The following is a 26,835-nucleotide window of genomic DNA, read 5'->3' on the forward strand; positions in this document are numbered from 1 at the left end:
TTCTTTGTTCTGTAGTAATACTTGTATTCATGAGATTGCATCGTGTAAAGCTCAAAGTCAATAACATTTGTTAATAAAAGTAAAAACAAATCCCATATAAGCCAAACCACATGCAGCAGCCATTCTATCCTGCAGTGCAAATGGAGTCCGGGAACCTGTTAGAATCCAGAGCGCTTGAAGACCCCAGTGTGGTATGAAGCACTACATTAACAGATCTTAACTACCAAGAAAGTGCTTTAGGCCTCACGAGAAGTAATGAAAGCGCTATATGAATGCATACATCACGACACCAAAAGTGCTGTTTGCTCAATTGTGTGCATTTTTCCTTTAAGGCGGTTCTTACCACTTATTTCTTCTTTTACTTTCTACATTGTTTCAACTTAATATTTATGTTTATATGTGTAATAATTATCTTTTCCAATTTAAATGCATTTTTTCTTCAATAAACTTTACTTTTATGCTTAAAAATAAAGTTAATATACAAGACCTATGCTATATTTTACTACTAAACAAGCAGTCACAAGTGCAGTTACCTTCCAACAGGGTCATGATTTGAATGGAGCAGCAGGTGCAGTGACATCAGGCCCAAAAGTTGTCAGAACTACTCTAAACACCTAATATTGCTTTATTTTACTACTATACAGGCAGTCTGAATTGCAGTTACCTTGCATTTAAAAGGGGCTTGATTTACGTAATGCAGCAGGTGCAGTGACACTGTGGCCAAAGGTTGTCATAACTCCACTATAAACCAAATATTGCCATATTTTACTACTAAACAGGCAGTCACAAGTGCAGTTATCTCGTAGGTAACAGGGTCATTATTTGAATGGTGCAGCAGGTGCAGTGGCGCCAGGCAAAAAAGTTGTCAGAACACCTCTAAACACGTAATATTGCTATATTTTACTACTAAACAGGCAGTCACAATTGAAGTTGAGAGGGGCTTGATTTAAATGGTGCAGCAGGTGCAGTGGCACCAGGGCCAAAAGTTGTCGTAACTGCACTAAAGACCAAATATTGTCATATTTTACTACTAAAAAAGCAGTCACAAGTGCAGTTATCTTGCAGGCAACAGGGTCTTTATTTGAGTGGTGCTGCAGGTGCAGTGGCACTGAACCCAAAATTGATCAGAGCACCTCTAAATATCAAATATTGCTATATTTTACAACTAAACAGGCAGTCACAAGTGCAGTTATCTAGCAAGCTCTAGAGTCATGAATTCAATAGTGCAGCCGGGGCAGTGACACTGGGACCAAAAGCTCCAGGCACCCTTTAAAACCGATTATTGCTATATTTCTCAACTAAACCAGCAGTCACAGGTACAGTTATCTTTCAGGCACTAGAGTCATATTTTGAATGGTGCAGCAGGTGCAGCGGCACCGGGCCAAACAGTTGTCAGAACTCCTCTAAACACATAATATTCCTATATTTCGCTACTAAACAGGCAGTCACAAAAGTTATCTTGAAGACACTAGAGGTATGATGTAAATTGTGCAGCAGGTGCACTGGCACCGGCACAAACGGTACCAGAACTCCTCTTAACACATAATATTGCTATTACATCAATTAATTCTATAATTTCCGTCTTTTTCCGCCTTTTTGTAAATAAACAAGTCAAACCACTTTAACAAACTTTCAGTAACTTATATTGTACAACTACTCAGCCAGATGCAACTTACAACAAAGAACAGCTTATTATTAAATCACATATATAAAACCTAATGCATTTGCTAATGCTTGTTCCAAATGACATGCTTTTTCGCTGGTCCAGGCAAACATAAATTGTCACTTTGATGAAAAAGAAAAACATAAATTATTCTCAGAAGTATTTGACAGATTTAACAGTCTTTCTGTGGCCCACATAGGTAGAGGTTTTGAAACTGGAGCATAATCGAAGTGTGAAAGAATATAATCACAGTATATCACATATCTTTTTTCTAGATAGGAATGCTTAAACTATAATCTTTTCATCCAAAGTGGTCGGTATCTTGCAGGATCTCTGTCCTGCTGCACGAGACAAGTGTTCTAACCTGCAGAAGTTGAACCATACAGAAAAGAGGCACCTCCCACCCTTTAGAAATAATGTGAATGAAAACTGTTTTATTTCCTTTATTAATAGGGCGCTGTTTCCATATTCATCAATCGCGTTTAATACTCTATGCAGTTTGCAGTGTTCCACGTGCATGTTAGTGGAAATATATGCATTTCTTCCACACTAGGGAATGGATAGACCATTTCTTGATAAAGGCAGAATCTCACTGTTTAAATCCTCACACTATAGAATCATATACGTGCTCACTGGAAACCTGGGGTGTTAGCCAATATCACTCACACCCCAAAGCTGGGAAAGCCCGGGGAGTTCACACCTCTCCTGGGTCACAATCTCTTGGGCCTCCCAGCAATTGTGTAGCGCTGCGAGGCCCAGGGCTGCCTTGAAACCCGCTTCCCTTGGTCTCACTGCCACGCTATATGGCTTCCACGCCCAGAGTAGGGGCCCTGTAGGGGACCTCACAGTACTTGTGTAGTGCTGCGAGGCCCAGGGTAGGGGGCCCTCCTTTAGGCTTGCAGTGAAGGTGACTCAGACAACAAACGAGGACCCTCCTGAGCAGCAGAGACAGTGTGGCTGCTGCCCCCCCCTGACTTTCTGTGCAGGGTGTTAATCGTCACCCCCGTCTCCCCAGACAATCTACCTTGCCCTTTGAAGTGCGAGGCCGTGTCACACCGACAAACAGTGCACGGATGGGGGGGGGGGGGGGGCACTCAGCATGGACATAAACACGTGTGAGAAACTGCTGGGGTCTGTGTCCCACTGATGGGGTCCCATGTGGATAAGGTGAACTTGGAGCCCCGGGCAGCTGCTTCACACAGAGGAGGTCGGTAATGGGGGGGCCAGACACACCCCCTCTTTGCGCTCCCCATAGAACCATCCAAACTGATTCAGACATCATGGTTTCAAACAAGCCTCAAGGTCAGAAATTGACCAGCAATCTACTCTGCCCACAAATGATATGATATTGTATCTCCTAATCCTTGACACCCATATTAAAGAGGCAATGCTTGATGGTTATGGGTGGGGGGGGCTGGGGGGGGGGGGGGGGGGGACATCAGACCCCAAAGGCAACTGAGCCCAAACCGAGGCTATTTCTGCAACTACACAGGGAAAATAATGTCAGGAGTGACTTGGGGCCAGTCCCGCTGATGTGGCACAGCGTAAACTGAAATAAACCCCCCGCGGACCAACACACACCACCCGATGAGGACCCAGTCAAAGGAAAAGTAGGGAGGCCATTGGTGCAGTTAGGAATAGACGAGGTTCCGGGGCAATCTCCCCCTGGCAGTGATGGGGAAGATGACACACTCCAGGATGGTACCTCTGGGGCGGGTGACACAATCCAGGATGGTACCTCTGGGGAGGGTGACACACTGCAGGATGGTACCTCTGCGGAGGGTGAAACACTGCAGGATGGTACCTCTGGGGAGGGTGACACACTCCAGGACGGTACCTCTGGGGAGGGTGACACACTCCAGGACGGTACCTCTGGGGAGGGTGACACACTCCAGGATGGTACCTCTGGGGAGGGTGACACACTCCAGGATGGTACCTCTGGGGAGGGTGACACACTGCAGGGTGGTACCTCTGGGGAGGGTGAAACACTGCAGGGTGGTACCTCTGCGGAGGGTGAAACACTGCAGGGTGGTACCTCTGCGGAGGGTGAAACACTGCAGGATGGTACCTCTGGGGAGGGTGACACTCCAGGATGGTACCTCTGGGGAGGGTGACACACTCCAGGACGGTACCTCTGGGGAGGGTGACACATTCCAGGATGGTACCTCTGGGGAGGGTGACACACTGCAGGATGGTACCTCTGGGGAGGGTGAAACACTGCAGGGTGGTACCTCTGCGGAGGGTGAAACACTGCAGGGTGGTACCTCTGCGGAGGGTGAAACACTGCAGGATGGTACCTCTGGGGAGGGTGACACTCCAGGATGGTACCTCTGGGGAGGGTGACACACTCCAGGACGGTACCTCTGGGGAGGGTGACACATTCCAGGATGGTACCTCTGGGGAGGGTGACACACTGCAGGATGGTACCTCTGGGGAGGGTGAAACACTGCCGGTGGTACCTCTGCGGAGGGTGAAACACTGCAGGATGGTACCTCTGGGGAGGGTGACACAGTCCAGCATGATCTCTCTGGGAGAGTGACACACTCCAGGATGGTACCTCTGGGAAGGGTGACACACTCCAGGATGGTACTTCTGGAAAGGGTGACACACTCCAGGATGTAACCTCTGGGAGGGTGACACAGTCCAGGATGTTGCTTCTGAGGGGGTGGGTGACAGTCCAGGATGGTACCTCTGGGGAGGGTGACCCACACCTGGATGGTACCTCCAGGAGGGTGACAGTCCAGGATGGTACCTCTGGGGAGGGTGACACACTCCAGGAAGGTACCTCTGGGGCAGGTGACACTCCAGGATGGTACCTCTGGGGCGGGTGACACATTCCAGGATAGTACCTCTGGGGCGGGTGACACGCTCCAGGATAGTACCTCTGGGGCGGGTGACACGCTCCAGGATAGTACCTCTGGGGCGGGTGACACGCTCCAGGATAGTACCTCTGGGGCGGGTAACACGCTCCAGGATAGTACCTCTGGGGCGGGTGACACGCTCCAGGATAGTACCTCTGGGGAGGGTGACACGCTCCAGGATAGTACCTCTGGGGCGGGTGACACGCTCCAGGATAGTACCTCTGGGGCGGGTGACACGCTCCAGGATGGTACCTCTGGGGAGGGTGACACATTCCAGGATAGTACCTCTGGGGCGGGTGACACGCTCCAGGATAGTACCTCTGGGGCGGGTGACACGCTCCAGGATAGTACCTCTGGGGCGGGTGACACGCTCCAGGATGGTACCTCTGGGGAGGGTGACACGCTCCAGGATGGTACCTCTGAGAAGGGTGACACACTCCAGGATGGTACCTCTGGGGAGGGTGACACATTCCGGGATAGTACCTCTGGGGCGGGTGACACATTCCAGGATAGTACCTCTGGGGCGGGTGACACGCTCCAGGATAGTACCTCTGGGGCGGGTGACACGCTGCAGGATGGTACCCCTGGGGAGGGTGACACTCCAGGATGGTACCTCTGGGGCGGGTGACACGCTCCAGGATGGTACCTCTGGGGAGGGTGACACGCTCCAGGATAGTACCTCTGGGGCGGGTGACACGCTCCAGGATAGTACCTCTGGGGCGGGTGACAGTCTCCAGGATAGTACCTCTGGGGCGGGTGACAGTCTCCAGGATAGTACCTCTGGGGCGGGTGACACGCTCCAGGATGGTACCTCTGGGGAGGGTGACACGCTCCAGGATGGTACCTCTGAGAAGGGTGACACACTCCAGGATGGTACCTCTGGGGAGGGTGACACATTCCGGGATGGTACCTCTGGGGCGGGTGACACATTCCAGGATAGTACCTCTGGGGCGGGTGACACGCTCCAGGATAGTACCTCTGGGGCGGGTGACACGCTGCAGGATGGTACCCCTGGGGAGGGTGACACTCCAGGATGGTACCTCTGGGGCGGGTGACACGCTCCAGGATGGTACCTCTGGGGAGGGTGACACGCTCCAGGATAGTACCTCTGGGGCGGGTGACACGCTCCAGGATAGTACCTCTGGGGCGGGTGACACGCTCCAGGATAGTACCTCTGGGGCGGGTGACACGCTCCAGGATAGTACCTCTGGGGCGGGTGACACGCTCCAGGATGGTACCTCTGGGGCGGGTGACACGCTCCAGGATGGTACCTCTGGGGAGGGTGACACGCTCCAGGATGGTACCTCTGAGAAGGGTGACACACTCCAGGATGGTACCTCTGGGGAGGGTGACACATTCCGGGATAGTACCTCTGGGGCGGGTGACACATTCCAGGATAGTACCTCTGGGGCGGGTGACACGCTCCAGGATAGTACCTCTGGGGCGGGTGACACGCTGCAGGATGGTACCCCTGGGGAGGGTGACACTCCAGGATGGTACCTCTGGGGCGGGTGACACGCTCCAGGATGGTACCTCTGGGGAGGGTGACACGCTCCAGGATAGTACCTCTGGGGCGGGTGACACGCTCCAGGATAGTACCTCTGGGGCGGGTGACACGCTCCAGGATAGTACCTCTGGGGCGGGTGACACGCTCCAGGATAGTACCTCTGGGGCGGGTGACACATTCCGGGATAGTACCTCTGGGGCGGGTGACACATCCAGGATAGTACCTCTGGGGCGGGTGACACGCTCCAGGATAGTACCTCTGGGGCGGGTGACACGCTCCAGGATAGTACCTCTGGGGCGGGTGACACATTCCGGGATAGTACCTCTGGGGCGGGTGACACGCTCCAGGATAGTACCTCTGGGGCGGGTGACACGCTCCAGGATGGTACCTCTGGGGAGGGTGACACGCTCCAGGATGGTACCTCTGGGGAGGGTGACACGCTCCAGGATGGTTCCTCTCCCAGATGACTGCTGTGTTCATTTCCCTGTCACCCACCCAGGCCCTGTTCAGAGACAAGACACTGGCTATCCGAGCAGAGTCTGCTAACAATGAAGGGGCCGCTGAGGGGCCAGGCTATGAATGGTACTATACCCTCTCACGGCAACAGTTTCAGGTCAGAGGGGCCCGATCATCCTGCTTGGCAGAGGCCCGACTCTTGAAGGCTGAGATGCGCCTGAAAAACTGTGGGAGGGTTGTGCGTTCTCTCAGGACGAAGAAGTCCCAGATTGATGCAAACGGCATTGTTAGCACTGATGTACGATCCTTGATAAAACAGCAGCAGCAGGCGCCTGCTCCCCTGAGCTGCCTTCACAGTGCCCACAAAAGGGCAGCAGAGGCGCACGTTTCAATGCGCCCTAGTGAACCAGGAACTCCCCGAGGAAGAAGGAAAACAGCTCGTCCGGCCTGTGATAATGGACCGGTGGAGCCCTGGACCAGCAGTGTCAAAGACGATAACGGCCCGTGGCGAGGGCAGGGAACCACACACTTCTGGACAGACCCAGGCTGGACCCCCCAGCAAACCCCTAGCGGCTGCCGGACTGAAATGCACCTGAAGACTGTGGCAGAGACCGGAAGTGGCGCGCGCACTCCACAGCTCCAGGAAGAGGGGATGTAAAGTACACTGGAATCACGGCACCCAAACTCACCTCGCGCCGGCCAGACTGAGTGAAATCTGTGGCACAATCCACGAACGATGCCCCAGTGCTCCCCAGAGGATGCCAACTATGCCCACAGGGGGTGGAACTGCCCAGTACTGGAAGGTTCTGGGTGACAGAAGTACCGTCATTGGCGATGCTAGCGCGGCCGTGCAGACAGGTGCATGTAGAGATGAGGGGTCTAGTGGCTGTGTGGGCGGAGCAGTATGGGCGGAGATAGGGGAGGACTGGGGTGACAGGAAGAGGCGGAGTGGGAGGTCAGGTCGGCAGTTGAGGGAATGACATGCTGGTGTAAGGAACGCAATAAAGCACATGAATAGAGAACCCTCCGTGTCTGTCGTCATTGTAAGTGAGTAGACACGACAGCTGGCGACGAGAGTGGGATGGAGCTGGATGCTCTCCCGAAACACCAGCACGCCGAGTAAGCTGGCGACGGGCTGGTAGCAAGGAACCAGCGAAAGCGCCGCCACCCGTGACAGCGTGTGAAGAGCCTGCGGCTGAAGGAGCGAGTGCTCTGCGGTGGAGAGGACCGCCGCCGTGGCAAGCAGCTGAAGGAGCGAGCGCTCTGCGGTGGAGAGGACCGCCGCCGTGACAGGCAAGAGGAAAAGTGAAAGCGCCGACGCGCGTGTCTCCCAGGCCGGATCGGAGCAGTGAATGTGAGGACTCCGCCCGCCCGCCCGCCTGTGAAGCCGTGAGTGAAAAGGAATAATAATAAATGAAACAGACCATGAGAGGGGCCGTCCAAGCAGCGCGCTGCCCCCGGAATGAATGACTCGAGAGCCCGGCACCACGTGGGACGTCTACACACGCTCCCCAGCCGGCGGCCATCTTAAAGTCAGGCGGACTCTCAGACGCCCCATGCAAATAGGCCCAGGCGGCCATTTTGAAGTCAGGCAACATTGAAAGTTCATCAAGCACAGGCAAATACAAATACAAAAAAAAAAAAAAAGAACGTGGGGACCTACCTAAATACAGCGCAAGACTCCACGAGGGATTCCCTGGGCCTGCTCTGCGCTGCCGCTGCGCGCATCACACGCACACCGCGATGTCGAATCATGGGTCCCCAGCCCATTCTCCAGCGCGCCAAGATGCGAAGCCAATCATCATGGGGCTGTCGCACCTGCGCCCCCCAGAACCCCTAGCGCTCGTGGTTGGGAGCAGCATGGGCCCTCGCTGGGAAGAGTGGATTGAAGACTTTGAGGACTACATTAAGGGCTCGAAGGTGACAGGGGACGAGGATCAACTGATCGCACTTCGAAACCTCGTGGGCAAGGATGTCAGCAAGATGATAAAGGAACTCCCCGCCGCGGACGCGGGAACATATGCGAATGTGCGCGCAGCCCTGGTTCGGAAGTTTGTGCACAAGAAGAATGTAGATTATGAACGATACGTATTCCAAAGAGCGCGACAAGAAAAAGATGAAGTCATGGGCTCATACATCACAAGGTTGCGGCGCCTGGCGCGCCACTGTGAGTTCGACGAGTTCTCGACGGACGACGCCATTCGCCTACGGGTGATCGACGGCTGCCAGTCGGAGACGCTACGCAGGAAGTTACTAAAAAAGAGTCACACGCTGGATGAAATAGAAGAGATCACGAGGCTCCATGATCAGACTGAAGAGCAAGCCAAGACAATGGAGGCAGGACGCGTGGACCGCAAGGAGGTAGTCTGTCAAGTACGCACCGACCGCCCTCGCCGGTGGTCGAGAGAGCGGGAACGACAAGCTCGGCCGCCATCGAGACACCACCGTCGCCCCGGTCATCGACGGCCTGATTCGGGGAAGAGAAGCAGGCGCCAGGATCATGGGAAGAAGGCGCCATTGAGAAGATGTTACCGATGCGGGTACGACTTCCCACACATCGGAGCGTGCCCGGCCCTGGGACAGAAGTGCCACAAGTGTGGTCGCAACAATCACTTTGAGACCATGTGCGGAGACTACCGCCGGGAGAAAGAAAAAGCCTCCACGAGGTCACCAAGAGGTGAGACACGCCGCCACCACGCGCGAGCGGTACGTGACCGCCGGAAGTCCTCCTCCAAATCCTCCCAGTCCAGCAGGGAGTCACTGTCTTCAAGATGGTCTAGAAGATCACCATCAAGAGACTCCGAATCACCTTCGAGTGAACACGAATACTCTGTAGAATATGCAAACATGATTGCCGATCCCGATCAGCTCAAAAAATACCCTCGGTTGGACATTTGCGTTGGCACGCATCCCACAAAGTTCGTGATGGACAGCGGGGCATCCCTCAACTACATCCCAGTGACCGAATACCAGAAAATGAACCCTCGGCCTCGGCTCGACCCCGCACATGTGCGTGTCTACACCTGGATGTCCAGGAAGCCGCTCCCATGCTTGGGGAAGTTTTCAACGACACTAAGGCATCGAACAACATCTATTCCGGCCGTTATTCACGTCATCGAGGGACCGGAAGCTGACTGTCTCCTCAGTCTGCCAACCGCTGAACGGTTGAAACTGGTGGAAATCCTGTACCGCGTCACTGGTGAAAATGACACCGTGCACAAGTTCCCAAAGCTGTTTTCTGGACTCGGGAAAATGAACAGAGGCCAGATCCACCTTCACATAAATGACCAGGTCCGCCCGGTTGCCCAACACCCGCGGAAAGTTCCGTTCCACCTCCAGCAAGCGGTGGAGGATGAGCTACAAGACCTGCTGGACGCCGACATCATCGAACGGACGGAGGGCGCCACACCGTGGGTATCTCCCGTCGTGATCGTACCAAAGAAAGGCACACCCGGGAAAGTGCGGCTCTGTGTGGACATGAGAATGCCCAACACCGCCATTGAGAGAGAGCGTCATCCCGGACCTCATTTAAGTGACATGATTGCCGCCCTCAATGGGGCGAGGGTGTTTTCTAAATTGGACCTAAACAAAGGCTATCATCAGCTGGAACTACACGAGAGCTCCCGCTATATCACAACATTTGCAACGCACCTAGGGTTGTTCAGATACAAGAGACTGAATTTTGGCATTTCATCAGCCGCTGAAATATTCCAAGAAGCTATCCGGCAAACGATACATCACATCCCAAATACGCTGAACTACAGCGATGACATTCTAGTCTACGGGGCGACGCTCCAGGTCCACGACACGGCCCTAGATAGGGTTTGCCATGCTCTCCTGGAGGCTAACCTCACGCTCAACAAGGAGAAATGCGAGTTCCATCAGTCGCAACTGAAATTCTTTGGCCACATCTTTTCAGGAGCCGGAATGCAACCAGACCCTGCCAAAGTGAGTACTCTGAACAGCACCAAGAGTCCACTTGACGTCAGTGATGTGCGATCCTTCCTTGGCATGGCGAGTTACTGTTCAAGGTATATCAAGGACTATGCCACAATAAGTCACCCACTTCGCACGCTCACCAAGCAAGGACAGGCCTTTGAGTGGACTCCCGAATGCGAGCAGGCTTTCCAGGACATAAAGAGAGCGGTGGGCTCGGTGGAAAGCCTGGCCTATTTCAGCCCAGATCGCAAGACAGAAATAACAGTGGACGCAAGCCCCGTCGGGCTAGGAGCCATCCTGGCTCAATATGACAAGGACACGGACCACCGCCACATTGTGGCGCACGCCAGCCGGAGCCTTTCCGACACGGAGAAAGCCTACTCCCAACCGGAAAAGGAGAGCCTTGCGGTGGTGTGGGCGTGTGAGCATTTCCACGTGTTCATCTACGGGAAGCATTTCACCATGGTAACAGACCACCAAGCCCTCGTCACCATCTATGGCAACCCCCGGTCCAAGATGCCACCCCGCATCGAGAGGTGGGGACTCCGTCTGCAAGAATACACATTCACAATCGTGCACAAGCCAGGGAAGGCTGCCAACCCGGCTGACTATATGTCGCGCCACCCGGAAGACTCACAGCGACACACACCGTCCATGGCAGACGAGTATGTCCATTTTGTGGTGGACCAAGCGCGGCCACCGGCGGTCCCCCTAGAGGCCATCCTGGACGCCACCCAGCAAGACACCATGCTGCAGCAGGTGATCCGAAGGGTCCGAACGAACAGGTGGCGGCACGAAGAGTCGGAGGACGAAAAGGGTGATACCACAAGGCGTCAGGAGTGGCAAGCATTCCGGAATGTGTGCGAAGAACTATCCGTCACACCTGATGGCCTACTGCTGCGAGACATTCGAATCGTAATACCCCAACAACTGAGACAGGGAGTCGTCAACCTGGCACACGAAAGTCATCGAGGAGTAGTCACGACGAAAAGAGCGCTTCGTGAACGTGTCTGGTTCCCCTTCCTAGACAAAATGGTAGAGCACACCCTAAAAGACTGTCTGCAGTGCCAAGTGGTAAGGCAAGGAGACCCACCCGCTCCACTCCAGATGACGCCCCTGCCACCAGGGGTATGGCAAGAACTGGCCATGGACTTCTACGGCCCCATGTCATCGGGCAAGTATGTGTTAGTTATAATAGATGAGTACTCAAGGTTCCCCATCGCCCGGTTCGTCCCATCCACCAACGCAGCTGCCACGCTCACCATCCTGGATGAAGTCTTTGCAGCCTGGGGCCTACCCGCGGAGGTGAAAACAGACAATGGGCCTCCGTTCAATGGCCGGGAATTCAGTGATTTCCTGACGCTCATGAATGTGCGACACCGACGGGTCACACCACTATGGCCGCAGGCCAACGGCACAGCGGAGAGGTTCATGGCCACTTTAAAAAGGACATTCCAACAGGCCGCTCTGGACAAAAGAGACCCGCAGGCAGCCCTCAATGATGTACTCCGAGCCTACCGGACGACGCCGCATGCCACCACAGGCAAATGCCCTGCTACACTTATGTTGGGGCGCCCGGTCAGGACCCGGATACCCACTTGGGAGGGAGCGCTGCGACCCATTTCTCCCAACCGTATTCATCGGGAGGTTGAAGCCACCGACAAAGCTCGCAAAGAAAGCATGAAAGCGTACGCAGATGGCAGACGGCGGGCTCGCTCTCTCTCGTTCCACGAAGGGGACTGCGTGATTGTCAAGCAAGAACAATCCAAGAAGACAGACAGCAGGTTCAGAGCGGAACCTCTGACGGTCACTCGTCAGAAAGGCACCATGCTGACAGCAGAGTCAGACACCAGGCGTGTAACCCGGAATGTGTCTCGCTTTCAGAAGTGCAGCCCGGCTCTGCAAGAGACTCTAGAGTCGCAACCTGCACCTTCAAAAACTCTGCAACCCGAGGCACAGAGCAAGGGTGACAGTCCAGTGGGGCAGACACCCGGAGCCGAATCAGATACAGTGCCTGAAGGCCGCACACTCCGTCCACGACAAACTATCCGTCAGCCCAAGCGGCTGATTGAGGAGATGTAACTCTTGGTGACCCTGTTCGTTGCTAACAAAGGGGGAGATGTAGAGATGAGGGGTCTAGTGGCTGTGTGGGCGGAGCAGTATGGGCGGAGATAGGGGAGGACTGGGGTGACAGGAAGAGGCGGAGTGGGAGGTCAGGTCGGCAGTTGAGGGAATGACATGCTGGTGTAAGGAACGCAATAAAGCACATGAATAGAGAACCCTCCGTGTCTGTCGTCATTGTAAGTGAGTAGACACGACAGTGCACTCTGCGGGGGTGGGGAGGGGGGAGGTAAGGGGGCGCCCTGGAATGGGCGCTTCTTTGGTTAGGGGAGTGGCCAACGATTGTGTCTGCGCTGCTCTGGTGCCGCCAGCGGCCCAGTGGGGGCCCGAGTGGCCTCAAATGCCACCTCTTTACCAAGGGGGTGGGGGTGTCATTCCTATCCTCTGGCGGGGCCAATTAAGGTATGCAGAGTGTGCAGGGGGTAAACACAAGTGGCCTCACTGATATCCAGGTGTGGGTCACCAATGCGCACTAATTCGAGCACAGAGTCTTGGCAACAATCCAATATTTTGTGTTAGTGAAGTTAGGAAAAGTTGCCTCTCTTAGACAACCCCCTTCTTTCCATAATACTTTAACACCGCAGCAGTGTTTTGCGAAAAGGCGCAGTGCGCAAATGTGGGCCACTTTATTTTTAGGGTGCCTGGCCTATTTGGTATCCCAATACAACCCTGCTTGAATGGTGGAAAGATCTGCACACTCTGCTAAGAGAGAGCATGAAGTACATTTACAGACTCGGAGCTGCTATTAGCCAAACATGCGGTTAGGATGGGACAGAAATCCGTCCACGCGCCGAGCAGCAAACACTGGTGCGCGCGCATGCGTCACTGGTTCATGCTGAAGCTATGCATTTATGTACACTGGTGCGGGCGCATGCGCCGCTGGGCCCTGCTGAAGGCTTGCATCCATGTACACGGGCGCACGCGCCGCTAGGCCATGCTGAATGCATGCATCCATGTATGTACACTGGTGCGCACGCACGCGTCACTGGGCCATGCTGAATGCATGCATCCATGTACACTAATGCGCGCGCATGCTTCAGTGGGCCATGCTGAATGCATGCATCCATGTATATACACTGGTGCGCACGCATGTGTCACTGGGACATGCTTAATTCATGCATCCATGTACACTGGCGCGGGCGCACGCGCCGCTGGGCCACGCTGAAGGCATCCCTGTGCGATACAGCAGCAGGCATAGGCAGGCAGACCACTCTGCATACACCGCAAGGGATTCTGGGGACCTTCACTAGGAATCCGATGGATGACCCCCTGAGCTCCAGGGCCATTCAGTGGAATGGGGGGTCCCACCGGAAGTACACAACAAATGTAAATAAATGCAAGTCCCAAATAAGCCAAACCACAAACAGCAGCCATTCTGTCCAGCAGTCCAAATTGAGTCCGGCAACCTGTAAGAATCTAGAGCGCTTGAAGACCCCAGTGTGGTTTGATGCACTACATAAACAGATCTGAACTACCAAGAAAGTGCTTTAGGCCGCCCGAGAAGTAAGGAAAGCGCTATATGAATGAATACAGCACGACAGCAAAAGTGCTGTTTGCTCCCTTGTGTGCATTTTTTTCCAAGGGGGGAGGGGGGGGGGGGGGAGTCTGCACCTCTTTTCTAGAGCTGGGGGCGGAGACAAGCAGTGATAAGGGCTTGAGTTACAAGGCAATGGGCAGCGATACTGGCCAATGGGAGGCATGGGGGGGGGGGGGGGGGGGGGGGAGGCAAGATAAAACCCAGAAGAGTTGCAGAGGAGGCACTCAAAAACTCATCACTGCCTGAGGTCAAACCGCCCCAGCAGGTACCCAAAACTCATCACTGTCAGAAGGCAACCGCCGCGGCAGCCATCATCAAACGCTCATCACCGTCAGAAGACATTTGACAGACGAAAACAAGACTCGCCGATAAAACTTGCTGACACTTCTGCAAATCCAACTGACCGCAACCCACGGCCTATCACAGCGCTGACCTTATGAGTCAACCTCAACTGTGACAAAGCGTCACACATCAATAAGACAACCTGTGCTATGGCACAGGGTACTTTCCCTGCAGCCTAGAAAAAGGCGACAGTGAAGCCCCTGCTTAAAAAGCCCACCCTGGACCCAGAAATGCTCAAAAACTTCAGACCCATATCTCTGCTGCCTGCCCCAGCCAAAATGCTCGAATCCCACCTTAATTTTCATCTGTCTGCTTTCCTGGATTCCTCTGGGTTTCTGGACAACTCCCAGCATGGATTCAGGAAATTCCATAGTACGGAATCTGCACTCACTATGGTGGTGAATAATATTCGAACGAAGGTGGATCAAGGTCAGACCACTCTTTTGGTCCTACTTGATCTAACGGCAGCATTTGATACCCTGTCTCCCTCGACTTTAACATCACGTCTGAGGGAGGTAGGAGTGGCGGGTCCGGCCCTGAGCCTTTTGTCCTCTTTTTTAGATCTAAGAGAGCAGAGGGTCAAGCTTGGAGAGTTCCTCTCCCCTGCCAAATCCTTGCAATGTGGGGTTCCACAGGGGTCGGCCTTGAGCCCGACCCTGTTTAACATTTACGTGGCCCCACTTGCTAGGCTTGTGAAATCGCAGGGGATGGAGGTGGTGTCATACGCCGATGACACCCAAATCATGGTGTCCCTGGCTCACTCGGTTAGTACATCTGCGTTCAACTTTAGGAACTGCATGCAAGCAGTCTCCTAATGGATGATCCAAAACTCCCTAAAGTTGAACGGCGATAAAACCGAGGTCCTGATCTTTGGTAAGAATCAGAATATTTGGGCCAGTGAGTGGTGGCCCCCATCTTTGGGAACCTGCCCTATTCCATCCCACTCTGCCAGGAACCTTGGTGTTATATTTGACACCTCGCTGACTATGACTCTCCAGGTCAATAGAACAGTGGCCACCTGCTGGGGGGGTTATCAAGATTCTTAGGAGAATCGTTCACTATCTTTCCCCCCAGGCCCGTAAGCAGATTGTGGTTGCGCTAGTGGGTTCAAGGTTGGACTATTGCAACGCACTATATGCAGATATCAACAAGGGTCTCATTCAACGCCTTCAGGCTGTGCAGAACGCTGCAGCAAGATTTGTTCTGCCTGTACCTAATGCTTCCTCGGCTACATTAGCCAGGAAGAGTTTGCACTGGCTTCCAATCCAGCATAGGATCTCGTTCAAACTTCTGTGCTTGGTGTATGGAGCCCTATTGGCCGGATCCTCTGATGCCTTAGGTTCCCTGCTAACCTGCTATATCCCAAGCAGGTGTCTTCGCTCCTCCGAGATGAATCTTCTTGTAGTTCCCCGTTCCAAGAAAGTCAGATGGGGCAGCAGGGCCTTTTCCAACGTGGCCCCTCGATTATGGAATGCCCTCCCCTCGGAGATTAAGGCCCAACCTTCACTAGCCCTCTTTAAAAAAGCGCTCAAAACGTGGTGTTTCATCAAGGCCTACCAGTAAGCAAGTTCATTTGATCTAACTAGCATTTTTTGGTTAGGCGCCTTGACGCCCATTGGGCTTAGTAGCGCATTATAAATTGGATTTCATTCATTCAACCTAAACAGCGACTAAAAAACTCAAAATGAATGTGGAGTAAAGAGGCTATCGCCTCGGTATCCAAAAACTCACCACTGTCAGAAGGCATCTGACAGACGAAAACAAGACACACAGAGGAGGCACTCAACTAGAGAGTCGCGGTGAGGGGAGAGGGCCGGAGAAGTATTGGAATTATAGAACCGTAGAGAGGCCAGGCCGCAGGAGAGCCGAGACGCAGCACGCTACAAGGAAAGCGAGACCGCAGCTTCATCGCACAAGAGTGCGGGAGAGACCCGCAGCTTCATCACACAAGAATGAGAGACCCACAGCTTCATCACACAAGAGAGAGACCGCAGCTTCATCTCACAAGAGAGCGCGGCGAACCCAGGTAGGAAGTCATAATGATGCCCCTGCAGGGTGACGACCCCCTGTACCCCCATCGGCCGAGGAGCAGGTCCCTGTTCTGCGAGGGGGAGTTCCTAGAACTCAACCAAGTCCTGGATGAGTTTAAGAAACGGGGGTCCGACTGGGGGCCCAAGGGATGCAGCCCCCACCTGGCCCCTATCATCCAGGTGTACCGGCGCCTGGAGACAAAGCCGCTGCAGGTGGTGCGGCTGAAACATGTCACCGTCCGGGACAGGCTCCTGGACATCCTGGAGGACAAGCACATCCGCGGCTGGGAAAGGCCCTTCCTGCTGAACGGGGAGCCCCGGCTCCTGCGGGTGTCCTGCTGGGGGGTGCACCTGCCGCCCCAGGACCTGGACAACCTGAAGAGGAAGCGCCTCAGGAAGTTCGCCCGGGCAGTCGGCCCGGAGGTGCGGGCCAGCATGTGGGGTGTCTTTCCCAGAAAGAGACCTGGCAGCTGCAGAACATGATGGCCAACTCCCCTGCTCTCAGCCCCGAGTCCCGCTACGGCAACTTCCAATTCTCTTTGCAGGCCAAGGAGCTGCTCACGGCCTACCACCTTCAGCTCTGTGGAGGGAGGCGGCCTGTGCTGAGGGTGCTGGGCACCGAGGCCTACACCCTAGAGGTGGTCCACTGGATCCTCATCCACAGCCCTGACTGCCGGGACTTCGACCACCTGCCCACCATGGACCCACAGGGGCCCTTCAGGCGCCCCGGCGTCATCACCTGGAGCCCTGAGTCCCTGAGCGACCGCTTCACCTGGCAGCTCTCCAGGGGCACCCTGGAGAAGAAGCCATTGGCGCAACCCCAGGGTGAAATCGAGCAGACCTATGACCGCTGGCTGTGGAACAACGCGGCCTTCGCCTTCCACCTGCCGGGCCGCAGCGGCCTCTATCTGGGCCGACAGGAGCTCCTGGACAACTTGGAGGCCTGTGCGAAGAGGGGAGACGGCAACCGCATCCTGCAGTACCCCCGGGACAAGTATGTGTCCAAGAAAATGGCGCAGCGGCTCATCCAGGAGCAGCGGGCGCGGTAGTGACAAATACAACTCTTCTGTCACCTTCGCAACTCAACTGCCAATCACGTCCAGAGAACAAACCCTGGCCCACCGTCACCACAGTCCGAATTTCTGCTACCATGATAACCATCTACTCAGGTGCCCCATCTGACCTTACCCCCTCCCACCGCCACGAAAGGACTCCTACCGATCAGCAAAGTATTAACACCCATCCTCAGCGCCTCCATTGACTCATTCACAATCCTGGACACCTGGAAACATGCCACTGTGACAACCATCCGCTGAGCCAGCCTTGCTTTCCAACTACAGACTCATCTGCACACAGACAGGTGGGTGTGGACAGCAGTGCGTTCAGCGGCAGAGTATACTGCACACAGACAGGTGGGTGTGGACTGCAGTGCATGCAGTGGCAAGAGTTAACTGCACACAGACAGCATGGGTGTGGACTGCAGTGCATGCAGTGGCAAGAGTTAACTGCACACAGACAGCGTGGGTCAGTTCTAAGAGAAGTGTTTGGGTTACAGGAGTGGGGAAGGAGGAGGGAATCGGGTGCCTCAATTCTCTGCACCACCCCAACTAAGGTGTAAATTGTATGGTACAGGTGTCAGCATCTCCCATATAATTTTTTTTTTCTTTCTAAGACTTTTGTAAGCTGTTTGTGCAACAATCTATCGGTCGTTGTGCCTCGGAATAGGATTACTAAAAAGTCGTAGAGTTTACAGGGTGTCCTGAAGGGTTCTCACAATACATTCCAACTCTTCAAGGTATACACACATTGTTCAACTAGGACATAATTGACTCAGCATTGTTTTAATCACTGTAGATGTCTGCGCTAAATTGTTATTGTTTCTAGTTATTTCAAACCATAACAGTTTATTTACTAACTTGAGGGTCTGCTGCCCGTAGCTTGCATGGCTGGGGGGCGGGGGTGGTTCTGTGTGTGTGTGCGCATGCATGTGTGTGGTCAGTTGTCTACAGTGATCTTAGTGGCCGATTCTCCGTCCTCCCAATCTCTAACAAAGCCCAGAGGAAGCATCACACATTTTCTAAAGTGCACTTACACAATTCTTGCAGAAACTTCTCAGATCGTAAAATATTGGAATTTTCGCAAGTTTGTCCGCAGCACCCCTTGCAAACACCAGTTTTTTTTTTAGCAAGGGTAATTTAAAACAAGCATTGGCAAATCGAATCTGCCTTGTCTTTGGGAACTATTGACTTTGCCAATTGTTTTTAGCGATGCTGTGCTGCGTGACTAAAGAGAAAACAAAACAAACAAGCATTAAAAAGGCAATAAATACGTCTCGCCTTTGATTAAGTTAAAGCCATTTGCTTTGCTATACAATACCATTAGCAAAACAAATGGCTTTAACTTCATCAAAGGCGAAACCTATTGCATTTTCAATGCTTTTTTCAAGTGTCTCCTTGCATATGGCATGGATCGTTCATCATCAGTACCCGTCCTTGATGGTGGGTGTCGGTTTCCACTTTGCAAACTGCAAAACTAGAAAGGAGAAAGAGGACTTAAGTCAAATCTTCGAAGGTGCTTTCAGACTGCTGGGTACAAGAAGCAGCTCTAGACCCCAGAAAGGGGGCTGGGGTGGGAGCTGGGGGTCAGGGGCCAGTCTCCACTTGGATGGGAACACCACTCTAGAAGAGGTAGGGAGCATATTACAATCTGCAGCTCTATGATGTGGAAGGCATCTCCAATGGGGGCTTGACGTTTGGGGATGATAGAGACCACTTTCACAACGGGGGGGGGGGGTTGGAGTTAGCAGCCTCTAGCTTGAAAACGACTGAGTGTTTAAAGGGTGTCCTCGGCTTCTAAGGGAGAGATACCACATCTATAAGGGTAGAAACACTCCCAACCTGCACAGCAATGCCTGCTCAAGAGATGCGAGGTAAAAGGTACCCAAGTTTGCAGTGAACTGACAGTACTTCTAGAACTGGGGGGGGGGGGGGAAGAGTAGAGAAATGGCACACACACACACCCACACCCCATTCAGACTCCCCACCCCACCCATCTTTCTACAGAGGTTAGACACCACCACTGGAACCAGAGGCGGGAGTGTGCTTCCGAACATGTGGTGGCCACACACCAGTCCTACAATTAAGTGATAAGCAAGGTCACTGGAATAATGTCATTTTGCGGCCTCTGCTTTTTTTCACATAATGTTATATTTTGCCACATAATCCATTATCTGCGGCATGATCTGCAGATTAAAACAAATAAAATCTAGTTTCTAGCTCAAACGGATCATGGGTTACTAAAGAGGCAGGGACATGTGTTCACACACAGTTTCAAAAACCAAAACATAATAAAAGGCAATGTCATTTAAAATAAAAATAGCTCAAACTCTCGCAAATGCGAGACCTATTGCATTGCAAATGCTTGTTGACAAGGTTGGAGATTTAACTAGTCCGGACAGAGCCAATGCAAAATTGTCACGAATCACGTCCCACATTACCCCACGGGTTGAGTTTTAAAATGGGACTGCAGCCAGAGCCTGAAAGGAGAGCATGCAGGCTCTGCAAGGTGGCAGATACAGATCAACAAGGTATGAAAAACAAACAAGTTAATCATTTCGTTCTTTTGGGAGCATGAGGCCAAGAAATAAAGTGAAGTGCTTAAGATGAACAAGGAGAACAATGGAATTCTGAGGGACAAAATTCAGGTTTTTCTCCAGGATATTGTTTTTGACTGGTTTTAAGACAGCAAATTTTTCAGTGGAGCAGTTATAAGTTATACTATCAGAACAAACACTAACAGGTCTAACGTGTCATCATCCTTACAGTGCTTCTTTTTAATTTCACAAGTGCTCCACCTTCTAATCATCTTTCCTCACTGCCTTTGGATGACCCACATACACACGCCCTTGGCAATATTGACAAACTGTATCCAAATATTAGCTTTGTGTGGACTACTCTGTTAAGGTCTTAGCACCTAAAACTAGTAAGTAGCACGGTCCGCCTCAAATATTTTCAAATTGGGGTCATTAATTCCCAATGGAGAAAGTCTGACCTGATTTGTGTGCGATATATAGAGCAGGGCTTCTGGAATTATGCAATTGTGTGGCCTTTGAGTTTTCTGCATAATTAGGCTATGTTGTCAGAGTGGCCACAATCCATCATCTGCTGCATAACCTGCAGATTTTAAGAAAAAAAAAATCTTTCTAGCTAAAACGGTTCAAAAGTTACTAAAAAACTGCAACATGTTGAGGTACAGTGGAAGGTGCTTCGCAAAGGTGGACTAATCACCTTTAGTTGCTTATTGCTATCTTTAGCAGTCAGATTGGTACTAAATAGATGAAACCCTTGTCCACATAGTGTTAACGTGTGAAAATGACACACATTTTGAGGAAATACCGTCACAAAATGTGCTGATTACGCTGCACGATTTGCCTTTTCTTGCTGCTTAATTGAGTATTCCCAGCCACATAATTTGGCCCTCCCCTGCCACATAATTCCAGTGGCCCAGCTATAGAGTGATAGGTGGGTAACACTGAATAACAAACATTATGTATGGTGTGAATAACCATATCAAAATCTGGGTATTCATTGCTGCAGCACAACAGTGGGAAACAGTTGTGATGCCACCAAGTATTCGCTTCTCCTGTGTTCCACAATGTCACCAAGATCTATGGAGAACTGACCAAGGTATAGAATTGGCGGCTGCCAGGTTTATCTGCTTCACCAAGTGTCCAAGGACCCATGGGAGGCGAAAGAATGCAGTTGTGTGCTGCCTGTGCCAATCACCATATTTCCTTTTGAGCAGGTCTTTGCAGAACTGTGCTCACATACACAAAATACCCTTGGTGCAACAACATCAACTGTTAAATAGCTAAACACTTATGAGGTACAAGGTTTAGCCATGCAACAGCTGATGTTGCTGCATCAAGGATATTGTGCTGCAAAACGAAATACTTATAAGGTCCCAAAAGTGAGACCTATTGGCTATGCCAATGCTTGTTTAGGTAGCATATAACTCTTGTCAATTGCATAATTTGATCTGAATTTCATCCAGGTGTTACTACCTGGCCACAACTGAGTTGCAGCTTAAGGCACTGCAAGTTTCTCTCAGTGCCTTTCAGTAGGGTAAATAGGGTCATTTAATCCTTGGCCTCTCTGCAAAGGCACTGAGCAATGGTCACGTATACTGGCTGCAGTTTTTGTTCAATGCAAATGTTTGGTCAGGCTGGCGTGTTTAAAGTCATATCCTTAATTATATAGGCCCCGTTCCTTTCATGTCTCCCACTTTTTCATCCCACTTAAAGCCCCGCGTACAGTAATGAATGAGCGAGATGAACTACAGCAAAGGTCCCAGACAGCAGCCTGCTCTCCTGTGAAGGATGTCGAGCGAGGCGAAAACTCGTCTACATAGAGAGGCTGCCACCAAGCAGAGACCCCTTTCCACTCATTATGGTCAAAACGCCATCGTACGGGTGCGCATCGTCACGTAAACTAATAGTTTATGATGAAATCGATAGCAATCGTTGTATTAACGACACATTTGGCAAAAATCATTTGGGTGCCTAAGTCGGGAGAGGCAGTCAAGTGATTTGCTCCTTGTCGCAATAAGCACAGGAACCGCGCTGGGAGTTGAGAATGCCTAACAAATGCAAACACCCACGACTTTCAGTGACCCGTCACATCTCCTACGCCCAACTGAGTGTCACTTTAGGTCTTTAAGAAGGCTGCAGCACAGCGGGTGTCGCTTGTGTTTACACAGGATCGCGAGCAAGAGCTCTCGAGCCTCTGAAGAGGTTGTTTGAGGTAATGATGCATTGTTCATGGTTTGATGGGTTTCTGTACTCGTACATTTGCGCGAAGTAAAGCCCCGTGTCTCCAATAATCGCACGTCATGACCTGCGGCGGCACGAGCTTCAGACATGGTACCGGTAAGTGCTGGATGTGTCCCTCACTTCCTTAACGGCCACAGGAAGAAGATTTTTTTTAGAAACTATGACACGTATTTACTGGGCTCTGTTCTGAGGTAACCTCATTTAACACACGGCAGGACGGAGTCAGCAAATGCCGTCGCGGTCCTGCCTCAAAGGGCTCTGAGGTGACCTCGCGAGCCTCTGACACCACTAATTGAGCAGCGCAGCCTGTTTGTGTAGGCTTTCCCTCGTTCTTCCGAGCACTCTCAAGCGCTACCTCGAGTGACTCAACTCAGGGTTTGCTTTGTCACAAGCTTAGTGTTACAAACGCTCCATTGTTTACCAGCACGCTGGGTTTCCTTTACCGCCCACGCTTCTCTCTATCGTATCGGACTGCGTGTAAACACACCTTCCAGACACATGGGGCTCTGCCTCCCGAAGTCTATACCATTCAGGGCTGTGAAGAAATCCAACAGTTCCTTCAACCCCGTTTGTACTTTAAATGGCCCGATCCGCCGCATAGTTTCAGTAAACAGAGGGAGAGATGCGATTTGTCGCTGCTCAAGAAAGCATTAATTTAACAACCGAACTCTTCTTTCTCGCTGCCTTAATGGAAAGCTTTCGAAACACAAAGAGAATGCGCCCCAATCCCTCTCGAGGAGCCGCTGGAAGACGGGGACATTAGGTGCGTAATCAGCACTCTGGTGCCAAGCAGTCTGCAGGGGCATTCACGGGGGCGCATGCCAGCTCCTCGAGATAAATACATAGAGAGCTCTTATCTCAGACATGACTGCGGATAATCTGCTTTTAGACAGAGGATGTTTGGAGCGGACCAAGTACCCGCAGAGGGGTCAGTTCTGAAGCTTCGAGTGGTGCGCGCGCCACTGCGAGCCATATGTTTTCAATTATCGCGCCAGTGTCTGGGCACGATAATTGAAAACATATGGGCTTTGGTGCGCGTAACAGACACCAATAGGCCATGGGTGGAGCAATGCACCCGCCTTTGGCCTATTGCGTGCTCTGTTAAAAAAATACACGCACTGAAAGCCCAACAGCAGAAGACCAAACAAAAAACACACGCACAAGCGTGTACGATTCCAGGGTCCATTTCAGAACCCCGGACAAAAGGACTCTCGCTGCGCGAGCACTGCTACGCAGTGCATCGCTAGGGACGAGCCCTAAAAAATGGACTGCATAATTTGGAGTCTCACCGCATAATTTAGTCAGTCCTATCGACTAATTTGGTGCTCTTCTGCCGCATAATCCTAGTGGCCCTGGTGATAATGCACCTAGTATGCAGCGGGCTGACAAGCACAGCGAGGGATGGAGAGTTGAAGAGGGATCTTCCAGCAGACAAAAGGCCCTCCGAACTTTAGCATTAGGGAGCAACTGCCGGGGGTATTTCTGCTCAAGAAAAAAGTGACAACTGCTCAGTAATCTGGGGTTTCGGACTCTTAAAAAGAGCGTTGCTTAGCAATACTGATAAAGTAATAATTAATATAACAGACCGGGCAAAATAGATAACACCCATAATGCCTGCTCAGTAAACAGCCCAATTCCTTTACAAAGAACTGTAGTATGTTCAGCGTAACCTGCAGAAGTTGTACCATACAGAAAAGAGGCACCTCCCACCCTTTTGAAATAATGTGAATGAAAACTGTTTTATTTCCTTTATTGATAGGGCGCTGTTTCATCAGACCCCAAAGGCAAATGAGCCCAAACCCAGGCTATTTCTGCAGCAACACAGGGAAAACAATGTCAGGAGTGACTTGGAGCCAGTCCCGCTGATGTGGCACAGCGTAAACTGAAATAAACCCCCCGCGGACCAACACACACCACCCGATGAGGACCCAGTCAAAGGAAAAGTAGGGAGGCCATTGGTGCAGTTAGGAATAGACAAGGTTCCGGGGCAATCTCCCCCTGGCAGTGATGGGGAAGATGACACACTCCAGGATGGTACCTCTGGGGCGGGTGACACAATCCAGGATGGTACCTCTGGGGAGGGTGACACACTGCAGGATGGTACCTCTGCGGAGGGTGAAACACTGCAGGATGGTACCTCTGCGGAGGGTGAAACACTGCAGGATGGTACCTCTGGGGAGGGTGACACACTCCAGGACGGTACCTCTGGGGAGGGTGACACAGTCCAGCATGATCTCTCTGGGAGAGTGACACACTCCAGGATGGTACCTCTGGGAAGGGTGACATACTCCAGGATGGTACCTCTGGGAAGGGTGACACACTCCAGGATGGTACTTCTGGGAAGGGTGACACACTCCAGGATGTAACCTCTGGGAGGGTGACACAGTCCAGGATGTTGCTTCTGAGGGGGTGGGTGACAGTCCAGGATGGTACCTCTGGGGAGGGTGACCCACACCTGGATGGTACCTCCAGGAGGGTGACAGTCCAGGATGGTACCTCTGGGGAGGGTGACACACTCCAGGAAGGTACCTCTGGGGAGGGTGACACACTCCAGGATGGTACCTCTGGGGAGAGTGACACACTCCAGGGCGGTACCTCTGGGGCGGATGACACACTCCAGGGCGGTACATTTGGGGAGGGTGACTCACTCCACGATGGTACCTCTGGGAGGGTGACACACTCCAAGATGGTACCTCCGTGGAGGGTGACACACTCCAGGATGGTACCTCTGAGGAGGGTGACACACTCCAGGATGGTACCTCTGAGGAGGGTGACACACTCCAGGATGGTACCTCTGGGAGGGTGACACAGTCCAGGATGGTACCTCTGGGAGGGTGACACAGTCCAGGATGGTACCTCTGGGAGGGTGGGTGACACAGTCCAGGATGGTACCTCTGGGGAGGATGACCCACACCGGGATGGTACCTCCAGGAGGGTGACAGTCCAGGATGGTACCTCCGTGGAGGGTGACACACTCCAGGATGGTACCTCTGGGGAGGGTGACACTCCAGGATGGTACCTCTGAGGAGGGTGACACAATCCAGGATGTTCCCTCAAGGGAGGGTGACACAATCCAGGATGGTACCTCTGGGGAGGGTGACACACTCCAGGATGGTACCTCTGGGGAGGGTGACACACTCCAGGATGGTACCTCTGGGGAGGGTGACACACTCCAGGATGGTGCCTCTGGGGAGGGTGACACACTCCAGTGACATGGTCCAGGATGGTACCTCTGCGAGGGTGACACTCCAGGATGGTACCTCTGGGGAGGGGGACACAATCCAGGATGGTACCTCTGGGGAGGGGGACACAATCCAGGATGGTACCTCTGGGGAGGGTGAGATACTCCAGGATGGTACCTCTGGGGAGGGTGACACAGTCCCGGATGGTACCTCTGGGGAGGGGGACACAGTCCCGGATGGTACCTCTGGGGAGGGGGACACAGTCCAGGATGGAACCTCTGGGGAGGGTGAAACACTCCCAGATGGTACCTTTGGGGAGGGTGACACTCCAGGATGGTACCTCTAGGGAGGGTGGCACACTCCCAGATGGTACCTCTGGGGATGGTAGCACACTCCCGGATGGTAACTCTGGGGAGGGTGACACACTCTCGGATGGTACCTCTGGGGAGAGTGACACACTCCCAGATGTGACCTCTGGGAGGGTGACAAAGTACAGGATGGTACCTCTGAGAAGGGTGACACTCCAGGACGGTACCTCTGGGGCAGGTGACACACTCCAGGATGGTACCTCTGGGGAGGGTGGCACACTCCAGGATGGTACCTCTGGAGCAGGTGACACTCCAGGATGGTACCTCTGGGAGGGTGACACTCCAGAATGGGGCTTCTGAGGGGGTGGGTGACACGCCCCAGGATGGTACCTCTGGGAGGGTGATACGCCCCAGGATGGTACCTCTGGGAGGGTGACACACACTCCAGGATGGTACCTCTGGAGCAGGTGACACTCCAGGATGGTACCTCTGGGGTGGGTGACACACTCCAGGATGGTACCTCTGGGGAGAGTGACACACTCCAGGATGGTACATTTGGGGATGGTGACTCACTCCACGATGGTACCTCTGGGAGGGTGACACTCCAGGATGGTACCTCTGGGAGGGTGACACTCCAGGATGGTGCTTCTGAGGGGGTGGGTGACACGCCCCAGGATGGTACCTCTGGGAGGGTGACACACACTCCAGGATGGTACCTCTGGGGGGGTGACACACTCCAGGATGGTACCTCTGGAGCAGGTGACACTCCAGGATGGTACCTCTGGGGTGGGTGACACACTCCAGGATGGTACCTCTCCAGGATGGTACCTATGGGGAGAGTGACACATTCCAGGATGGTACCTCTGGGGAGAGTGACACACTCCAGGATGGTACCTCTGGGGAGAGTGACACACTCCAGGATGGTACCTCTGGGGAGGGTGACACACTCCAGGATGGTACCTCTGGGGAGAGTGACACACTCCAGGACGGTACCTCTGGGGAGGGTGACACACTCCAGGACTGTACCTCTGGGGCGGGTGACACTCCAGGACGGTACCC

The 26,835-nt window shown here is 52.9% G+C and overlaps 2 protein-coding genes across 2 annotated transcripts in view; one reads left to right on the forward strand and one right to left on the reverse strand.

The window, feature by feature from the left end:
- Nucleotides 1–26,835, reverse strand: part of MAPK13 (mitogen-activated protein kinase 13) — a 406,359-nt gene that overhangs the window by 291,503 nt on the left and 88,021 nt on the right. The window lies entirely within an intron of this gene.
- Nucleotides 16,469–17,505, forward strand: LOC146871410 (uncharacterized). Its single transcript, XM_085599724.1, has 2 exons — nucleotides 16,469–16,879; nucleotides 16,912–17,505. Exons 1-2 carry the CDS (start codon nucleotides 16,469–16,471, stop codon nucleotides 17,503–17,505), a joined length of 1,005 nt encoding a protein of 334 aa, XP_085455850.1.

The sequence above is a fragment of the Triturus cristatus genome, chromosome 1_1, assembly GCF_964204655.1.
Source record: "Triturus cristatus chromosome 1_1, aTriCri1.1, whole genome shotgun sequence".
NCBI lineage: Eukaryota > Metazoa > Chordata > Amphibia > Caudata > Salamandridae > Triturus > Triturus cristatus.

Excerpts from the sequence above, each read along its gene's own strand:
- LOC146871410 (XM_085599724.1), top strand. The coding sequence starts at position 16,469 with ATGCCCCTGCAGGGTGACGACCCCCTGTACCCCCATCGGCCGAGGAGC. Across the intron at positions 16,880-16,911 it reads CCCGGGCAGTCGGCCCGGAG|AAAGAGACCTGGCAGCTGCA; the intron begins GTGCGGGCCAGC and ends TGTCTTTCCCAG.